The sequence below is a fragment of the Dreissena polymorpha genome, chromosome 3, assembly GCF_020536995.1.
Source record: "Dreissena polymorpha isolate Duluth1 chromosome 3, UMN_Dpol_1.0, whole genome shotgun sequence".
Classification (NCBI taxonomy): domain Eukaryota; kingdom Metazoa; phylum Mollusca; class Bivalvia; order Myida; family Dreissenidae; genus Dreissena; species Dreissena polymorpha.
In genome coordinates, this window is record NC_068357.1 from 28525843 (window position 1) to 28546135 (window position 20293).

Consider the following 20293-nt stretch of genomic DNA (forward strand, 5'->3'; position numbering starts at 1 on the left):
CATGCTAGGAGATGTAGCAGATATATTTCAAACAATTTCGGTAGGGTAAGTAAATCAAGTTCTATAATTATTTAAAGGCATTTTTGAAATATTTTTAAAATATTAAAATATATTTTGGTGCATGCAAAGGAGGTATTACCCTGTATGTTAGAAAAATCCTGGTTATTAATATTCAGGATTTATTGAAATATGGCTATTTAAAGTCGACGATGCAGGGATTTGTCCCATATTTCGCACTTTATTTACAAATTTCTTTAAAGATATGTCAGTGAAAAAGTTTTTCACCGACAATCATATTAACCAATGTCCCAGAGTAACATATCCGCCAGGGTTTCTTAAAAAAGTTCGTATTGGTGGAAAACTTCGACTTTACATACAACGTATTGATGAAAAAATGATATGACATGGTGCTGTGTGAAGTTCATTTATAAACTTAAAAGCTCACAAAGATGTCGAGATATGACATGTGTCAAGGATAAATTGCACTTTTAGTAGTTTGATAATTTTGTTTTTACTTGAGGTCTTCAAAATATCAAATTTTATGTATAAGATATAATATTAAACGCATATTTTAGAACTAGGTAAAGATAGTCGGCTTCAATGACGCTCGCGATAGTAACTCCGCCTTTTCATCCCTACGCAAGCGCATTACTAGCAAACGTTTATATTCGTAACTCAGCCTTTTCACCCGTACGCATGCACAGAGTGCTAGCATCCCTATTCAGCCCTAACAATCCCAAACAATCCGTTTTCACAACAAAAAATCCTTAAAACCCCCTAGAGTGGATTGTTAGGGATTAATCCTTAAAAAAACCTGATTGTTAGAGATTAATCCCCAAAAAATATTCATCTCTTAGCAACCCCGTATTTGCGGAAAAAAATCCCTAACCCTACCGTTTTGAACATAATTGAAATAGAATTATATCACTATCTTTGTATAATATTAACTGTGACTATTCTATCAGGAAAATCAAAATGTATCTATTTAAATTCTAACCTTAAAAGGGACCACAAACGACGAAAAAAGAAAAGTTCTAAAATACCGTATGTTTTGACAATGTTTAGTTTATATTGATTAAAATATCACTACTGGTATATTACATTACTTGAAAAAAGTTTATATTTTCAGTATATTCGGTAATAAAATTTCGCGATGTGAAATCGAAAGTACATCGCGAAAATAGGTGACATAACGATATACACACTATAAATAACGCAAGCAGATTGATCATTTTATAAATAAAATATATATTATTCACTACGCATGCAAAATTTGCCTTCCTGGATTTACCACGTGACGATGATGATCAATCTACTAGCGGTATTTATAGTTAACTGGTAGTTTAACTAGTATTTTAGAACTTTTATTTTTCCGTCGTTTGTGGTTGACGGTCCCTTTTAATACGCATTTCAAAATAACATTTATTGATAATTAAACTGTCAAAAAAATAAATAGCCAATTAAATTATGTTTGGAACAGTCTTACAATTTGTTTCAAAACAAATGTGTTTTCAATATTGATTTCAACAATGTAATACATATACGTATTGATTTGGTCATTGCTGTATAATGAAATATTAATTAAGATGCTATTTTTTATTTTATTTGATTAATCGATTTCCAACGGTGATCCATTACTAACTCAAATCACAAATGCAGCAAACTGCATGTCCCGAAACTTCTTCCCTCGAATCGTTTTATATCCTTAATTTGTTATAATTATTTGTCAGTATTCACCATTGTATGTGCGAATAGTCAATTATAAATTTAAATACAGTATTTTCTCATTGTTGTGATAAATTTAAATTCAGTTTAATATAATAGTTTATGTTAGTTGCCACTGTTACCAGCTAACAAATGTTAACCTGTCCATTCATAAAGAAAGTTTGTGTGTTTTAATAGATAAAATTGCTCAATAATGTTTTGAGTATGTATTTATCTAACAACTAGTAGCATTTTAACGCTTCAAATACGTGTTTATTATTTTTTTTTGCATGTTAGTATTCAGGATTTATTATAGAAAAAACGAGTGTCTGTAACTTTGAATGCACATCGACTCGTAGACGTCATCAGGCATCAGTAGAAAACTGTGCTGTACTGCAACTCGTTAAGTAGTTGCGGTTGTTTTAGTTGCAAACAATATATTTTGATTCAGTGCAATAAGACTGTTAATATATGGTTGGGGGCTTCAGATATCATGTTATAAAAGGCCCGTTTGATATTTCGTGTGAAACGTCTTGGCAAGGCTTGCCTTTTCCTACGCCATATCAGACTTGTCTGATTTCACATAAAATAACACACACTATGTTCACTATATAACACAGGCCAAACCCAGGTATAAAGTAATTTGTATAACTCGTTAAGTTAACATTTGTAACATAAGATTTATCAGATTAACTTGCATTCCTAGTTTATATTGATAGTTTTACAACGCAGCGGGAATTCATTGATATTTAACACGTAACTTGTGTTTATAGACGGCAGACACAAAGTACATGATATTGTATTAATATATCTCTTCGTGTTTGTTGAACTTAACATCATGTTGATAGTAAAGTTGTTATGTGTGCAATCATGTTTGGCTAGCCCGAAGATTTTGATATGGTTAAGTACGTTAATCCTACAAAAAAAACATATATATTGTGAAATTGAATGAAGAACTTTCGCTTAAGTACAATTTTGTCTTATATAGCGCCCTTTTCATAGACAAGTACTAATGGAAGATGCTTGCCTTGTTTATATATACATTTGTATAACATAAAACTAGTTTTAACAATGGTAAAATGCTTTCGTGGCGTATAGGTCATATGCATTCATTTACATCAATATGTCTCGGGTCCCATTCCCTCGACAGGTTCTCTTTTTTAATCGTGGTTTTTGTTTGTTATATGATTATTTTTAATATTAAAAATATTATATTGTTGTTTCTTAATTCATTAAAATGACTTAGTTTTTAAATTGCAATTCAATGTCATTTATTTCACAGGTAAAACTACACCTTTTTTATACATTAAAGAAAACGTATTTTAAAACACAAGCTAAATGTGTGTATTTCCTTTCTGACATGTGTAGTTCCATGTCAAATATTGTTTGTTACATTTTGAATTGATTATGAACAATCGATCATGTACACATATAAGTATTAAGTTTGGACAACTGAGCCAATTATTGTGGAAATATGAAATGCTGAAGGACAAGAATGAATAACTTAATGTTAAGTCACGTTTATTTTATAAACAGACACACACGCGTTTTATAATGACACGTTATGCTATAACTTTGCTTTACTTATACTTGATTTTTTTTACACTTGAACAGATAACGTAATAAATAAATATAATTGCTGTCATCTTTTCATTTCAGGATTTAAATCGTCGAGGTCTATTACTGAACGGTAAGTTTAAAGTATCAAGATTATTTTTAACTCCAGTTATTATAAAACCTATATGTTATCAAAATGAAATTACAACTGTATACATATAATAATATTCTTACTACATATGTTGTCAATGAAGGTAATATAACTTAAATGTGTACAATAGAATCTATAATACAACATGCCATAATAACAGATTGAATTTGTAAAAGAGCTTCAACAAATTTATATCGTAAACCAGACATAATATTTTTAAATTCACGCGTATGCAAGTTTTCAGCCATAATGATCCAGGTAATAGAAAAAAAATAAAAATATATAAATATATGTATAAATAAATAAAGATAAAAATAAATAAAAAAAATAAAATAAAAAAAAATAATATATATATATATATCTTTAAGTAAACATTTAGAGTGAATGTTCACGTTATGAACCAAAATTTAAAATATTTCGATCTTATAAGCTATTTTCGAACAATATTTCAGCTAGGTTAGCTAAAGAACAATATTTTATACATGTATTTAAACCCCAATTAAATTTTATTTGAATATTTATCGACGTTATGACGTCATAATTGATATGACGTTATCTCCATGACATGTTGACTTTGTAATATATTGTATTATGTTTATATATATAACGCCTTAAGTTTTAAGAACTTATTTAGGCAAAAAACGTATTTTATCCTATAGTCTTTTACGTCCGTTAACGACGAGATGTTTATTTATGTAATATGGAAATGTATTTTATAGTTATAGTGGGACTTTTTTATTCTTATAGTTGTTTGTGTAAAAAAGGCGAATAATTATCCGTTCAATATGTTATTCCTTTTTTTATTATTTATCTCATCAATGTATGGTTTCCATCGAATTAATGTTATTCTTTTTAGTAATATACCATGTAGGTATATCATAGTCATGTTATAATCCTATTCGTATGATAATACAGAAATCAAACTAGAGTCAGTTGAACACCGTTAAGATCTTGGAGTATAATTATTTTAATTTTCAGAAAAGAAAATTGAATAAAGAAAAGAATATTTTTTTTCATAAATGCTCAACGTCTTCGGTTACAAAGTTAAAATTCGGAAGCACCTAATTTAACTCAAATAATGTTTGTTTTCCTTTACTTTTAGTCAATAATTTTTTAATGGTATCTTTTAATGCTGTAGCTACATAAGCATTACCTGAAAACAGGGGAAATCATGACAGCTTTTGAACATCTTTACTATGACATCGAAGAACTTCAAACCGCACATGCGCTACATCAATCTACGATTCGGCAGCAGGTTAAGGTACTGTAAACCAAAAACGAAAATACTTATAAAAATCAAGAAGACACATTCTAGTATTATGCTTGAGTTAAACATAATTCGATTTTGAAGACACTAAAAATTTCCGTTGTTTGTACACCTTAAGTTGTGAAATGAATTGTAATTATAGCCCTCTCATCAATTTACCTTTACGTTTAGTTTATAAATGGATTTCTGTTTAATTATCATAGGTTTCCCCGGATGAACAGCATAACCCAAATCATTTAACGCCACGGGGCTTGTCAGACCGAGTTAATGGAAACTCAGCGTTTAAACAACCGGGACAAAGCACATCCACGTGCCATTCTACTGCCTTGCCGTATGAGTATCTGAAGAGATCTAGTAGTGATCCTGAACAAAAATACACCGCTTTAAGATAATTCTAACAGATAATGAAGTAAATACTGGTAGTACTTACCTGAAATAAAGCTGTATCTGTTCCCGGATCCCTCAGGCCAGGAACGTAGACACAAAACACATAGGATGAACACCGATACAAAAGTAGACGTCCGTCCAGATGTAAAGCTACAGTATGACTGACGATTATTTGCATTCGTTTCCGGTCAATCGATTAGTCTCTGCCGTACTGTTCCGGTTACACACCAGTAAATTTACCACACTCCTCCCCATTTTATCCAACGGGAAAGAGACATAGAGTCCTTTTTCAGTCTTGGTAACTTGTTACTTCATCAAAAATTTGGCCTACACTAAAGTTCCGGGCCCTAGTGATACTTTATTTTGTATTCAATTCCGCAATGCTCAATTACTTGTTCACTAGAACAGACTAGAGGAGTAAATTGTGCCCAGCATATAGTTTTTCTTTAAACTTATAATTAACAACGGAGTTTTTCCAAACTTTCACTTCCATTCATTGTCTATACACTTCAGTTGTGTTTCCTTTCTGTTACAATTAGTGTCCTAAACATTAAAACTCCATATTCAAAATTCAATAATTGGCCACACGAATGTTATATTACATTATGCTATTTATAGCCCAAACAGTTGAGTGGAATTCCTCAAAGTAAGCTGACACACATCCCGAACCTCACTATCCCGATATGACGCAATCACGTTGGCGACGTCCCCTAAAAAGGATGGAGTGCACATCCGCGCCCCAGCTGGTCGAAAGTATGGCGAGTCAGTTTCGATCAACAGCCTGTTCGCCGGGACCCTCCGGACTGCTTGTTTCTGCGCCTCCGTGAAAAGCCGGGCTTGTCCTGAATAACTAAAGAAACAGTTAGGGAATGCCTTGCACCAGCTGATCACAACCTCTTGCGCGCCGGTGAAACAATGCAGCACCACTTTCTGCGTCCGAGCAACATTGGGCTTTAATAATTCCAGACATTCCAGATAGAGCACTCCGGACTGCCGATCCTCCCCATCCCGGATATGAAGGATGATTGGTTGACAAGGGGATGACAATTCTAATATCCTTGTGAGAACTTTCTCCTGTAGCCCCCAAGTATCTGCTGGCTCGGTTCGATCCAACCCAACTTCTCCCAATGCCACTACTCGTTCATTCCTCAGGAGTTGTTTTAAATGACGGTAGAGCTCAGAGTTGAATCTTGCCGCTTTCCGGGGATGTAATCCCACCGCGACACCAAACCCAGCCTGAGCCGGGAAAGATGTCGGGTAGGTCTCGGGGTCACAATAAATCAGGACACCTCCTACCACATCCACTTCAACTTGGGGTCTGATCCCCACATCTGCATCCAGAAGGGTCCGGATTTCTGAGTAATACGGCATACCCAACTTCACTAGAGACCGGTCCAGGTGAAAATGAGAATCGAAGGCCGCAATCCTGGTCGTTACTGGTCGTCCTGACGCTTGGGATGTGCTCCCCCTAGCCAACGAGAGGTTTGCCTGTCCGGACACTGCCAAATACTCCCTAACAGACATGTTCAGTATGTTAGAAACAGCATGAGCCGTTCCACGTCCTACAGGGTCCGTCACTACCACAACCGGGGGTGTCAGGGTACTTGGATGCTCCACTTCAGGGATTTGAACATGTAATCCAGCCGCAGCATGAGCCGTTCCCCGTCTCACAGGTTCCGTCACTGCCACAACCGGGGGTGTCGGGGTACTTGGACGCTCCACTTCAGGGACTTGAACATGTAACCCAGCCGCAGCCGGGACGGTACTAGAGGTACGCTGACTGTCCAGGTTGAAGAAGTACACTTGCCGATCCCTTGGAATATGTTTCAGTAGACCGACAAGGACACGCCAATGAGCAAGAAGAGCCTGCGAGTTTAGACGTTGGATGTCGAAATCCACTTCCGGCCATCCTGATTGACGAGCGAACTCGGATAACCACTGTCTATCCACATCAGATAGAGACACCTCCGCGTTGATGCCTAAGTCATTCTTCTGGGCAAAATCTAGCAGGGTACCAAGCCGATCATCTCCGACGAGTTGTAGAGCGAGCCATCTAAGCCCTCGCAACCGAGCTACCTGCCAGGCCGGATTCGCCAAATTGCCTAGCTGGAATCGCTCAGGAAGATGCCTCTGGTAGACGTGTCTGCTTAGATGGCGAGAATCTGACGTACATCCCATTAACGGACAACGGGACGTTCGTTTCTTTTTCATGGGCTCTTCCATGCGGCTACCGAGTCTAGTCCAGACTGAGGGTTTCAGGATTTTCCTCACCGGCACACACTCTGGCACGACTGGTGTCGATTCAGCTGGTGGTAGTACAGCTGGTTCCTCCCTCATCGGATAAGTCCTTTTCCGTGGCTCCCTCACACCATAGGAACTATTGGTAAACACCTGGGTAGGAATTACCAATGGTGCCAGGTTCCCAGCCTCGACCGGGACCCTAGCTACCCCAGCATTAGAGACTCCAACCGAAATCGGAGTCCCCTCCACCGGAGCACGTCCTTCCTTGATCAGTGGGGTATCTTCGCACTGTCCCACATCCTCAACGACGTAGAACTCTCCCACTTCATCCAACGCCGCGAAGAAAGAAGAAGTTGATGGATCTTCTTCTGGCGCTATAACCGAAAGCACTTCGGTCTCCATGGGCAGCTCTTCGTCGTCTTCCACCTTGATTGCTCCCAGCGACACAGTTGCCGGGACCCTCAAAGCTGTGGCCGGTAGAGCCGGAAATCCGGATTGTAATCCCGAAAAAGTCTTCGGTCGTCCCGTTGTCTTCCGTACCGTACCTCCTCTTTGACGAGCATTCAGCGACACTCCTAGGCAAGTTTTCTTGGCCGCAGGTTTGCCGAACGCCTTCGTCACGAATTCTTTCGAGCAGATGACATCTGCATGGTACCGGAGCTCAGAAACAAAACGATTCTTGCGCTGCTTAACCGCAATATCATATTGCCCCTTGATGAGCTCTTGAATCTTCTCCTGTGGCAACCTTGAGGAGTGAACCTGTCCCAGGGCATGCACTAGCTCCCTTGCCGTGCCATACAGGAGTTTGCCTTCGGAGTTGGCTACCTCCACCTCCTGTATCACCCGGGCCTTCTTCTCCAAAACCTCCCTCCACCCTCGTTTGGGACTATCTGTTGCCGAGCCGGAGTCAGACATGCTAAAACAAATAACTACATTTTACAACTAAATTTTTACGTATATCATTCACTATCGAGAGTAAGCCTTCAACAATTTGGACACTTATATTTCCTTATCCTCACACCTTCTTCCTCACTCACATTCACACATCTACCATGAAACCACTCATCACACCAATCGCACTGAATCATGAACGAACCGTCATCTGGCTGTCTACACAAACAATATATTGTCTCGTCGCTGTCAACACCTAACAGTCCAGTCAGTCGGTCAATTTCTTGATTGGCCCATTTAGGAAGATTTGTTTCCTTGCAGATTTTCAACCGGTCATGATTAACTGTCTTGACCACATTCTTATGTCTTATTCGGTACAGATAAGGAGATATCTGCTGTGTCACTATTCCTGGTCCGTCCCATTTGAATGACAATTTGTAACATGTCCCTTTCTTGTGTGCGGTATCCAGCATATATACCGGATCACCCACCTTGTAAGTCTTGCTGTTAAGCCGGAGATCATAATCTCTTTTCCTTGTTTTCTGCACGGCCTTCAGTGTTTCTCTGGCTTGGTCATGCGCGTCTTTTATAGAATTCTCCAGTCGGGACACATACTCCGATTCAGTTGTAAATTTAATCTTCTGGGAAGGGAAGACCAAATCAGCCGGGCTATACACTTCTCTCCCTAACATCATTTTATTAGGAGTAAACCCAGTACTTCGATTTACAGATGAGCGTAACGCACCTGCTATCTGCGGTAAGTTGACATCCCACGAGTCTTGACGGTTTGCTGTAAAACACCGTACTGCCTCCATTAACGTACGGTTATATCACACCACTTGACCGTTTGCGGAAGGGCGGTAAGGGGTCGTCCGTTTTTTATCTATTCCCAGAAGACAGCACACTTCCTTGAACAGTTTGCATTCAAAATTTGTGCCCCTATCTGTGAATATCTCGAATGGAATGCCAAACCGGGAAAAGAATTGATTCACCATTGCTTCAGCTGTAACTTCGGCAGTAAGTGACGGTAACGGGATACACTCAACCCATTTTGTAAATTGATCTACCATCATTAAAATATATTCATTGCCGCCTTTGGTTTTCGGCAAAGGTCCCAGAAAATCCAAGTGAACTCTTTCCATCGGAACACCAGAGTGAAAAATTTGCATCTCCCATTTGGCTGTTCGATTTGGTTTCTTACTACGAGCGCATTCCGGACATTTTTCAATGTAACGTTCGATGTCCTTCACCATTCCCTTCCAGTAGTATTTCTCTTGGATCTTCCATTTTGTCCGGTCTATTCCCTGATGACCAGCTAAAGGTATATCATGATGGTAACTTAAAACCGGTGCCCGGAGATTCTTTGGCACCAGCAGCTGTTCCAGACCGCTCTCCGGATCAAGCCGATAGATTAACCCCTCTTTCATTGTGAAGCATGTACGGTTAATCCAATAAAACTTTTCTGTAGCACCAGCTAAAAATAATTCCCCCTCTGATGGAGTAACATGGTACATAAGCCAGCCGTGCAACAACTTAAATTCGTATTCTTCTGCTTGAGCTTCGCAGAACTCTGTCTCCGATATTCTGCTCAATTTCTCTACCCGAACAGTGTTGATAACCTCATTCATATTGCCTATTCCTGGATCCCATACTTCCCGTGTCTTCTCCTGCTCATTCGCTATCGATTTTGCTAATGGGATCGCGTCATCTACATCCTCCACAAAATGCCCCCAGTTTCTTTCTGCCCGTTTACAGTAGTCACACCCCCCACAAGGCAAGTGTTCCAAGCCATGACCTAGAACATACCCCTCACAATCATCCACGATGGGTCCCCTGGACAAAGCATCAGCATTGCCGTGCTTTGCCCCTGCCCTATGTTGAACTTCCATGTTATATTGGCTAAGTTCCTCCAGCCATCGTGCAATCTGTCCTTGTGGTTCTTTAAAACGGAGTAACCATGTTAAGCTGCTATGATCCGTGCGCAGAGTGAAATGACGACCAAGAAGATAATGACGATATTGCCGGGTAAAGCGAACCACAGCTAAAAGTTCTTTTCGGGTCGTGCAGTACCGTTTCTGTTCTTTGGTTAAGGCATACGACCCATATGAAATAATCCTTGGTTGTCCTTCTTGTACCTGGTATAGCATCCCTCCAATGGCTACCTCGGAGGCGTCTGTGTCCAAAATGTAAGGATCCTTGTCATTTGGCAATCCCAATACCGGGGGAGTAGTTAAAGCAGACTTCAAATCCACAAAAGATAGTTCTTGCTCTGGACCCCAGCTAAAATTCTTCTTTCCGGTGATAGCATACAATGCCCTTAACCGGTCTGCATAGCCCTTGATGAACATTCGGTGATAGTTCACCAAACCTAAAAATCTTTCCACTTCTTTAGACGTCTTGGGTGTCGGCCAGTCCATCACTACTTGAATGTCACTTTCTGACATAGTCAATCCATCCGGGCCTACCCATCGGCCCAGGAACTCAACTTTCCTTTGAAATAATACGCATTTCTTGGGTTTTAACTTCAATTGGTATTTTCGGAAACTTTCAAATATTGTCCGTAGTGTACCAAGGTGGTCTGTGAAGCTTTTTCCCATGGCCAAAATATCATCTAAAAAAGCCAAGATTTCGTTCCACGTCAGCCCTTGCAGAACTAGGTTTACTACTCTGGAGTATGTCGCCGGGGCATTGCATAAGCCGAATGACATTTTTGCAAACTGGAATAAGCCATACTTGGTGCTAAAAGCTGTCTTTTTCCTGTCTGTCTCTTTGATCGAAATTTGCCAGTAAGCGGAGTTAGCGTCCAGTTTCGAAAACCATTTCTGTCCGGACAGCATATCTGTACAATCCTCAATGAGGGGTAATGGATATACATCCTTCTTAGTGACATCATTCAGCCCCCTATAGTCCACACACCACCGCACCGACCCATCACGCTTACGGATCAGGACTGGACTCGCGCTCCAATCAGAGTACGATGTTTCAATAACACCAGCTTCCAGCATTTTGTTCAAGTGCCCTTCTTCCTCCGATACAAATGCCATTGGAGTTCTCCGGGGTTTTTGCTTCACTGGCCTGGCATCACCGGTGTCAATTTCATGTTCCATGGCTGTAAAATTGCCTAGGTCATATTCATCTTTAGCGAAGACATCTTGAAATTCAAGCAGCAAAGAACGCAACTGTTCCCTTTCGTCGCCGCTCAAATGTTCGCTAGATCTTTGCCAAACATCTGTCAAATGTTCCGGTAACTCCCGTGCGTTTTCCTGTTCCACCGTGTTAATCTCTCCTACACACAGATATTCTTCAGGCAACGCAGACATAACCTCCACTGTCTCCGCTGTCCCCACACACATTTTCCTCTTCAACCTAACATTGTGGTCACTTAGGTTAAAAACAGTCACATTTATTTGTGTCCCAGTATGCAACGACCGGGATATCAGTAGGTCTTTAATGTCGGTCCCTTCAAGTATGTATGTTCCAGGTTGGTCTTTAACAGTACAAGATACAGTCATTACGCATCGGGGAGGGATTTTAGTCAATCTAGAGACCGTAACCTTAGATACCCGTGGAGTATGTGTTTCCTTACAAGTCATGTAAAGAGTCTGTCCCCCTATACTAATATACATATCCGGGATATTAATATATGCACTATACTTTGTCATAAGGTCCTTTCCCAGAAGCATGTCATTGTCAATAGGGGCCACATACACATTCTCACAAATCTCCCTAACACCCATCTTAATCAATATAGGACCAGCTACAAAACCGGTCATTTTCATGTCTTTTCCCGCTGTCCTTAAGGTCACGTGTTTTAAAATGGGTATGTCAGTACCAATTTTATCAAAAACAGTCTGCGAAATAATGGTTACTTGTGCCGCCGTGTCAATCACAGCATCAATTTCTAAATGTTGTATTGTTATTGGAATTCTGAACAGAGTGCTGGTAGTCTGAACCTCATGGACTTGTACTTCCTCTAAGGTATTCGTCTGGCCATCCACTTGTTGGATCGAAGTTAGGCCTCTGACTCCGACCCACTGCTGTTTAAATCACTGTGACTGTCTACAAAGGAAACTTGCTTGTCCTTCTTCGCAGCACGTTGCAGTTCCGGGCAATCTTTCCGCCAGTGCCCAGTGTTTTGACAGTTATAGCATCTTCTTTCATTTTCCGGAGAACGTGACCTGTATTCTCCAGCTGAAGACTGCTTGATGGGACATTCCCTTTGCAAATGACCCTTTTTATTACATTTGTAACAAATCATCTCCGATGGACTTCTGGAAGGCGATGGAGAAGTTCTTCGTCTGGGTATTGAGGATAATTTTTCCAGTTTATCCGCAATCATATTAACTTTCTCTTCAAGACGACAGAACCTCTTTTCAAAGTCCTCCATTCTATCCTCTTCCCTTTTTCTGGTTATTCCTGGCGGTGACTTCGGTGCCGTGACTGCTGCAACCTGCACTTCCGCCACCACTCCTTTAGTAATTGTCTCTTGTTTGTTGTATATTAGTCCGCGGGTGTATTTCGCCCACTTTACTTTGTCTATAGCCTCCTCCATGGTGGTAGGTCTCATATTCGCCACTCCTTCCCCAACATGTTTATCAACTAGGCCATGACAAAACCGTAGTATGGTTTGGCGATTCATGTGTTCATCAGGAAGATCCCGGAAAGCATGGGTCGCCAAGGTCATCACTCTATCCGCCCAATCATCCAGCAACTCGTCTTTTTGCTGACAAGCATTAGAAAACTTAATCATAGCTGTTTCAGGGAGTTCCTGACAACCAAACCGCCTTTCCATCTTCTCCATAATGGCATTGTAACTGATACCCTTATCAGTTATCAGAGTATGGTAATCACTTGCCGTGTCAGTAAGACACAAGCACAAATAATCCTTCTTCTCCCTTTCACTCCAATCATTCACCACCACATAGCGGTTAAACTTGCTTTTAAACGACTTCCAACTACCCTTCCCACTATACACCAATGCCTTTGGTTGTTGGGTCAGCCTTTGTCGTCTGTCATCCTGTCGGTGAGTTCGACCAGCATGATTCTCTCGTTCGGGCACGATGACGCCCGTAATTGCCGGTTGAACATTGGGTTGTACAGTTGTCGCTGCAGGTAAAACATTAAGTTGTGCGCTTGTACCCGACAGTTGCACATTTGTTTGAACATTCGAGCCTGCTGGTTGAACATTTATACCTGCCGGTGCGAATCCGTGATTGGCGGCACCAGCTTGTAATCCCATCCCCTGGTACCCATCTCCATTAGTGAAAGGCTGGAACTGCACTTGAGCCGGATACCAATGTGGATAAGGGTACCCCAGGTATGGATATGCATTTTGTGGCGGTCCTTGCATCCATGGTGGGAACTGCATTGGTTGCCCCGGATGTAGCTGTTGGATTTGGTAAGGTTGTGGATACGGACCCATTGGTTGCACCGGGTACTGATATGGCAAAGGTTGTTGTGGTTGAGTCTGTACAGGAGGTTGTTGTATAGATGAAGACTGGTATGGCAGTGGTTGTTGCGGTTCCGCAACAGGTTTACTTTGTTCTTGACCCGCTTGCACTGAATATTGCCTCTGCCGATCCCTTGACTGTCGCGGAGAACCAGATGCTACAACCTTGTATCGACTATCGGGGCTTTCCTCTCGTTTGATAGCCTTCGGGCGAGTTCCCTGCATATTTGATACAGAAAGAGGAGGTCCAGATAGTTTATTAACAGCTGGTTCAATGTTTCTGATAGTAGATTGTACCCACTGCTGTTCTGTCAGTTTTCTGTCTTCAGGAGTCTGTGACCTACCCCATCGTTGCCAATACTGGTTACTTTCCAGATTTTTGTCTTCCGGAGTCTGTGTCCTCATATCATGACTGTAAGCCTCCAGATTTTCCTTTGCCTTTCCCTCATCATACCATCTTCCATGTGCCTTTTCAATAGGTACCCCTTCGTCTTCCTCTGCATCCTTTTCTTCTGTTTCGGAGAAATCCTTCAATTGGTTCAGTTTTTGCCTGGGTTGAGCGACCAGAGTTTTTTCCGGTTGCTCTGCAGATGTTTCAGAGGGTGTTTGCTCTGCTTGGGAGTCCTCATTCTCTTCCGGAGGTTGCTTTGAGAATGTTACCACCTCCAGAATTCTGTAGTTGGTCTGAAACCACTTAACGAAGACAACCACTCTTTCGGTACATAACCAAATTCCTCCCTTAAGTTGATTATTGCCTGCGCTGTTTTATATCCAACATTAGGAAGCGTTTTCAGTTCCACAAAAGACGCAGTATCAACATCAATAATTCTACTAGCCATGATTTCCAATAGAAGCACAAGATATTAATGAAAAGAAATGATTAATACGTCCTAAATTGGTAGGTCAATGTCAAGTTGAAAATTAGGATGTCAATAATACTGTCCAGGTCAAGTCTAAATTAAAGTAAATTCAGTTACAATTGAACTGTGACACACACACACAACTTGCAATCTAAATGCAATGTTCAGAAAAACTGATATTAAAAACAACAATTTATCTTAATTTTCCTTGCTCACCAAAAAATTCTTACTACAATGAGCACAATCACACTCCACAATATGATCAAATAAATCTCTTTCTCCACCCAATCAAAAATGAAAGCAAATGAGCATAATAAAACAATTACAGGCCATCACAAATCAAATAATATACACTAGAAAATGTAGCACCCAGTATTTGGTACCGGGTAATTGTTCTTCTGTGATTGTGATTAATGATAGTGTCAAGTATTAATATTGTTCAATAGTTTAGCTTTAAATCACGCACAATACTAAATAGCAAATCTATTTCTTCTAAAAATGGAATCAAACGGACAAAAATGTAATAAAACAAATGGCCATAAACACCAAAAATTCATGTATCCAAAATATAACACCCAGTATTTAATGCCGGGTATTATAACCGTAGATAACTCTCAGTATTGATCAAGACACAGTACGAATAGTATTTAATGGTATGCAATTGTGTTAATGACTCCAGGATAATGGGCAACTATTAAAGGAAATGGATTGGGTTTATACCTATAAACTCCACTCAACCAGACAATGCCGGTAAAGTCTGATGCAGGTTATGCGCGATCCCCAGCGATGCCGGAGAACCGATGATCCCTCTGCTCACTAAGACTTCGCGATCCCCAGCGATGCCGGAGAACCGAAAGTCCTTCAGCTGACTGCTACTGCCCGACCGCACGTCTCCTCTGTACCCTCAAGGCCAGATACCTCCGGGTGCAGGAACTCGTGCACTAGCTAGGCTAGAACACAACTAATGTAGAAACAAAGACATTAAATTATTATTCTCCAAAAACAATTCATGACAAAGTCTTTAATCGCAATGATAGCACTAGCTTGAAAATAAACTGAAATATTTTCAGTGTATTTGGTTTACTATACTTAATTATTTATTAATTGCTTTAGAGTAAATACGGTATTGCTACAGGTGCGCTCTTTAGGAAGTAGAAAAGAAAAATATTCTTGTAATATATCCTGTTGCTCAGAAAATTAACAGTTTCAACTATGCATACACCAGTAATGATACTATTATGTGATGAAGCAATAAAGCAAGTTGAAAATAATTGTACTATTCTTACAATGAAATGAAAATGCCCTTATTTCCTAAGTATTTTTTTTTTCCAAAAAAAATTAAAATAAACAATACAGGTTGAAATCAACTGCAATTGCTATTGCACTCTAATATCAACTAGCGCAACTAATTACAATTATTAGTTACACTAAATATCAGTGAACAATAGATGCAATTACTAGAATTCCAATCACCGGAAAGTAAACAATGGAACGATTTCCGTTTCCGGTTAGCTCATGGCAACAACCAATGAAAAATGGGGTATCCCGAGCTATTCATAGATGGTTGTTAAATCCGGGAAATTTAAAAACTCCCAGTGAAATATCAAGAATTCTAATGAAAATACATCTCAAAAGAATAAATCTTCAAATTTTCAGATAACTAAAGATGGGTTTTACAAATGCATGAAAGTACACGTACTTTCACTGTTTAATCCTGAGTTTAGTCCAGAAAATATTCTGAAAACATGCAACTATTCCAGAATAATGAACTAAAAGTATAATTCACAAAATTAATAGAATAAATGAACAAATGTACAATGCAATCGTCAATAATGACTGACGACATGTGCAAAAACAAGATGGCGGACAATTTTTCCGCGAAAGCCTCAATCGCAAAAAATATCACAAATATCAAAATATTGTTGCACTTTCATTAAATGCAAAATTAAATGTCACTATTGTGCAGTTTCTGCACAATCTTGACAACAAAATGAGTCATACTACAGCAGAAAATCAAACCACAATGGCGGGTATGTTCCCGCAAAGGTTCAATTTTTGGAACTGCGAAAGTTGCAAAAATTATTGCTCGCAGCGCCAGTGAAGTAAATACTGGTAGTACTTACCTGAAATAAAGCTGTATCTGTTCCCGGATCCCTCAGGCCAGGAACGTAGACACAAAACACATAGGATGAACACCGATACAAAAGTAGACGTCCGTCCAGATGTAAAGCTACAGTATGACTGACGATTATTTGCATTCGTTTCCGGTCAATCGATTAGTCTCTGCCGTACTGTTCCGGTTACACACCAGTAAATTTACCACAATAACAATTAAATCCACCACATTGAAGCCAAACGATATCGTCGCCTCTAAAGCGGATATGGAAGACAATATTACCAAGACAATTGGTTATAATCTCTTTTATTTCTTTTTTTTTTTAAATTTAATCGCGATTTTATAATGTCTATTTTTATTTCACCTACATGTTTTTTTTGTAAATTATTATAGGCCAAGTGTGAGATTTAAAATGTAAAGACATAGTTCAACTCCAGAAACATTATCAGCATATATTTTCTTTCAAGCTAGTCTTTTTTATAAGACAATTGACAAATTAACTACATTAAAGACAAAACATAAAAAACGATGTTTAACATAAATCATTAATAAAGCCGCGGTGTATCGTAAAAGCAAAGCATTGTTTTTTTAGCCGGTTTAAGGGATCCAAAACCTCATACTCATTCCAGTTTTAATCATTTGCGTATGTTTTTTTTGCATAAATGTGTCTTGACTTATACATTTGTTGCGTTATCTCTGTTTAACAATTGGTTCCTTTTCATGCAAAGAACGGCATGGTATGCTGATGTTTTCCTATTGGTGCTGCAGCTGACATTTCAATTTCTTTTGTATCTATTTGTGTACGTCATGATTAATATGCATATATCTGACCAACATCTATTATTTGCTTTTTTATCTGTAAGTCTGTTTGTAGGAATAATGCATATCTGTTTATACTTCCGTTGTGTAATTAAATGGTATTTTAATTTGACATTTATTATATGTTTTGATTGAATAATGACGCTTTCATATTAATGTAATAAACTCTTAAATTTTGTGTGCTTACATCCGGGTCTAATGTGCGATTTTGGCGCTCCTACACACTGTTTAAACCACCAATTTAAACCACCATATTGTTGCATTCATTATGCCGAGGTCACCAGCTGTGTTTATGTGTGTAAATTGTTCTTCTCTTGTTGTGTGTGGTGTCGTTTACAAGTGGTCTGGCGGTAGCTGAATAGATATCCCCAATTTTGAAGGGCTGGACAGTACAGTATGCATATATTGCATATATTGTATCTCGGCAAATAGGATTTGGATTTTCATTGTATAGTTGATGAGTTGGGAGTAGGGTACCTCAGCCTAGAGTTGATTTTGCTCGAATCGATGTAAAAATAATTTCTTTCATATTTTGTATTAATGACAGTAAATTTGTTTGTGCTTATAACGAAAAGAGGTACTGAAACTTCGTCTAAAACAACGTTCTTAATTATTTATAAACAAACCGTTGTAATTTTACTTTATTTCCTTAAGTCAATTATTTAGCTATACCTGAAACTACATTATAAGAACCACCGATTTTACGTCTTCACATTGTCAGTTTACTATTGATTGTTACATAAACCTTAATTTCCTTTTGCATTGGTAAGGATGTAAATGGTTAAGAACAAAGCCGCTCTACGAATTTTTAAGTTCGGCATTGTCCGGTGTCCGATTCCCGCTTGCTCTTAGAGTTAAACCCTTACACTATTATTGTTATTCACGTATATGTACACGACATTGTGAGAACAAGCCCCTTTAAGGGAATAGCTTTTACTGTTAATGCAATCTAATGATTATACGATGTTATATTTTTAATGGCAAAGATTTATTTGTCCATGAATACATATAAAAGTAGCTACTTGAGCCAATGTCCAATTGGATCATTTGACTAAAAACATAGTTCGCATAGTGCCTTTAATTAACGAATACCGTTTCTCCATTTGTATTTGAATAATACCACCATACTTTTGATACCATGTATTGAGGGTGTTTCAAATATTATATATTTACCTTGGATTTCAGGGGCACATCTTTTCTTACCCAATTAATTGAATAATTTAACCTTACTCTTCATGACAGTTAAGATGCATATAGTTTTGTCAACATTTAAAAGTTTTAAGTCATTTTATACTTAACTAAAGGGTTAAAAGGGGGCTAAAGGAATGATAAGAAATATTGTAATTTTTTACTTTTTTTCTCAAACCTATGACAATTTATAGAGAATACTAGGTCGGTGCCGAATGAAGCGACGTTTATTTTGCGAGGCTTAGAAAATCTGAACTACGAGCCTTGACGAGTGGTTCAGATTTTCGGGCCGAGCAAAATAAAACTTCGCTTTATTCGGCACCGACCTAGTATTCGATTTATCCCATCAAATTTTCTTAGTCGTCAATTATTTCGTTAAAAATAGAATAGGAAAATAAAACTTTACGAAAACCCCAAAATTATTTTAAGCAAACATCGTTTTATTATTGATTCATCCCGAGCCTAATATATTACAAAAAGATCAGTCAATAACCTGTTTTTCTATTTACCATACCTCTACGACCCCGATTAAAAAAAATAATGACAAACATACTAAAAAACTGCAGCTTTTGCGGGAAAGAATATGACTTTTGTCGTTTGACGTGTTAATAATGACGTCATGAGTACGCGCACTTAATATTTGTAAAAAAAATGTTTGTTTGCTTTTTGTGTTGCATTGTGTGTTTAAAATATATTACATCTTGGCATCTAACTGTTTGTTTTGTTGAATCTGATTCGATTTTACTAAAATGATTACTTTATAGTTGATTCCGAGTAATATGACTATAAGAGTCCGCCGCGCGTGACAGCCATATTTCAGCATCGCCGAAATAAAGGAAAATATATTCAACAGTGGTTTATTTCGAAAATGCACGTCTGATGATGGGATAAACTAGCGAAGCCTCTTTTTAAATGGTAGCATACATTATAAATAGGACGGATACAGCAATATTGGTTTTGTTATTGTCAGACTAAACAAAATCAAAGATGCACAAGCAACTGTCAATCAAGAACTTAAAACAAATACCAATTCATATATTTTATTTTAAATGATGTACATCAATCCATAATTTTATGCCGATGCACGAGAGCATGCAAAAAATTAGCTTAACAACATAGTAGAGGTAAATTTTATCAACGCTGAAATATCAATTCTTACGCCCGATGTAATGTTACCGAACATATTTAAGCACGCGATAAATATAATTTAACATCTATGCGTTTCAAACATAATGTATGTGACTGAATCGTTCGACTGATTGTTACTTTCATTGAAATTCTGCCACTTCTTTTTAATCGTTCTGTATAGGGTGTAACATAGTGATATGCCCTGCATATAGGAACATTAAAAGATCTATAAAATTTGGCTGAGAATGAAACTTTACTTACCTGTTTCTTTACAACTCACCGAGTCACTATTTAAGCAGCCATGATTTCATTTGCATGCGAACTTGTAAATTTCACAGAACATCATACAAAGAACAGACATATCCGTTTAAAAACATTCCAATCATTAACTGCAAATTCCACTTTCGTTGTTGTTCTTAGTGTGTCTGAACTTCAATTTCATGTTACGATATCTAAGTTTGTACGCATTGTAAGCTTTTTATAACGTTTATTGACCTTACCTTTTAACCTTCGCTGCATGTCGGATTTAATATGC

General features: G+C 38.5%; 1 protein-coding gene and 1 long non-coding RNA gene across 2 annotated transcripts; one reads left to right on the forward strand and one right to left on the reverse strand.

Moving 5' to 3' along the window:
• Positions 1-3972: 3972 nt before the first annotated feature.
• Positions 3973-5078, forward strand: LOC127873446 (uncharacterized). The gene is made up of 3 exons (XR_008046154.1): positions 3973-4107; positions 4551-4673; positions 4883-5078. It is a non-coding gene; the product is annotated as an uncharacterized LOC127873446 (long non-coding RNA).
• Positions 5079-8290: 3212 nt separating this feature from the next.
• LOC127872115 (uncharacterized) lies at positions 8291-8893 on the reverse strand. The gene has a single exon (XM_052415441.1). The coding sequence runs from the start codon at positions 8891-8893 to the stop codon at positions 8291-8293; it is 603 nt and encodes a 200-aa protein (XP_052271401.1).
• Positions 8894-20293: the final 11400 nt, after the last annotated feature.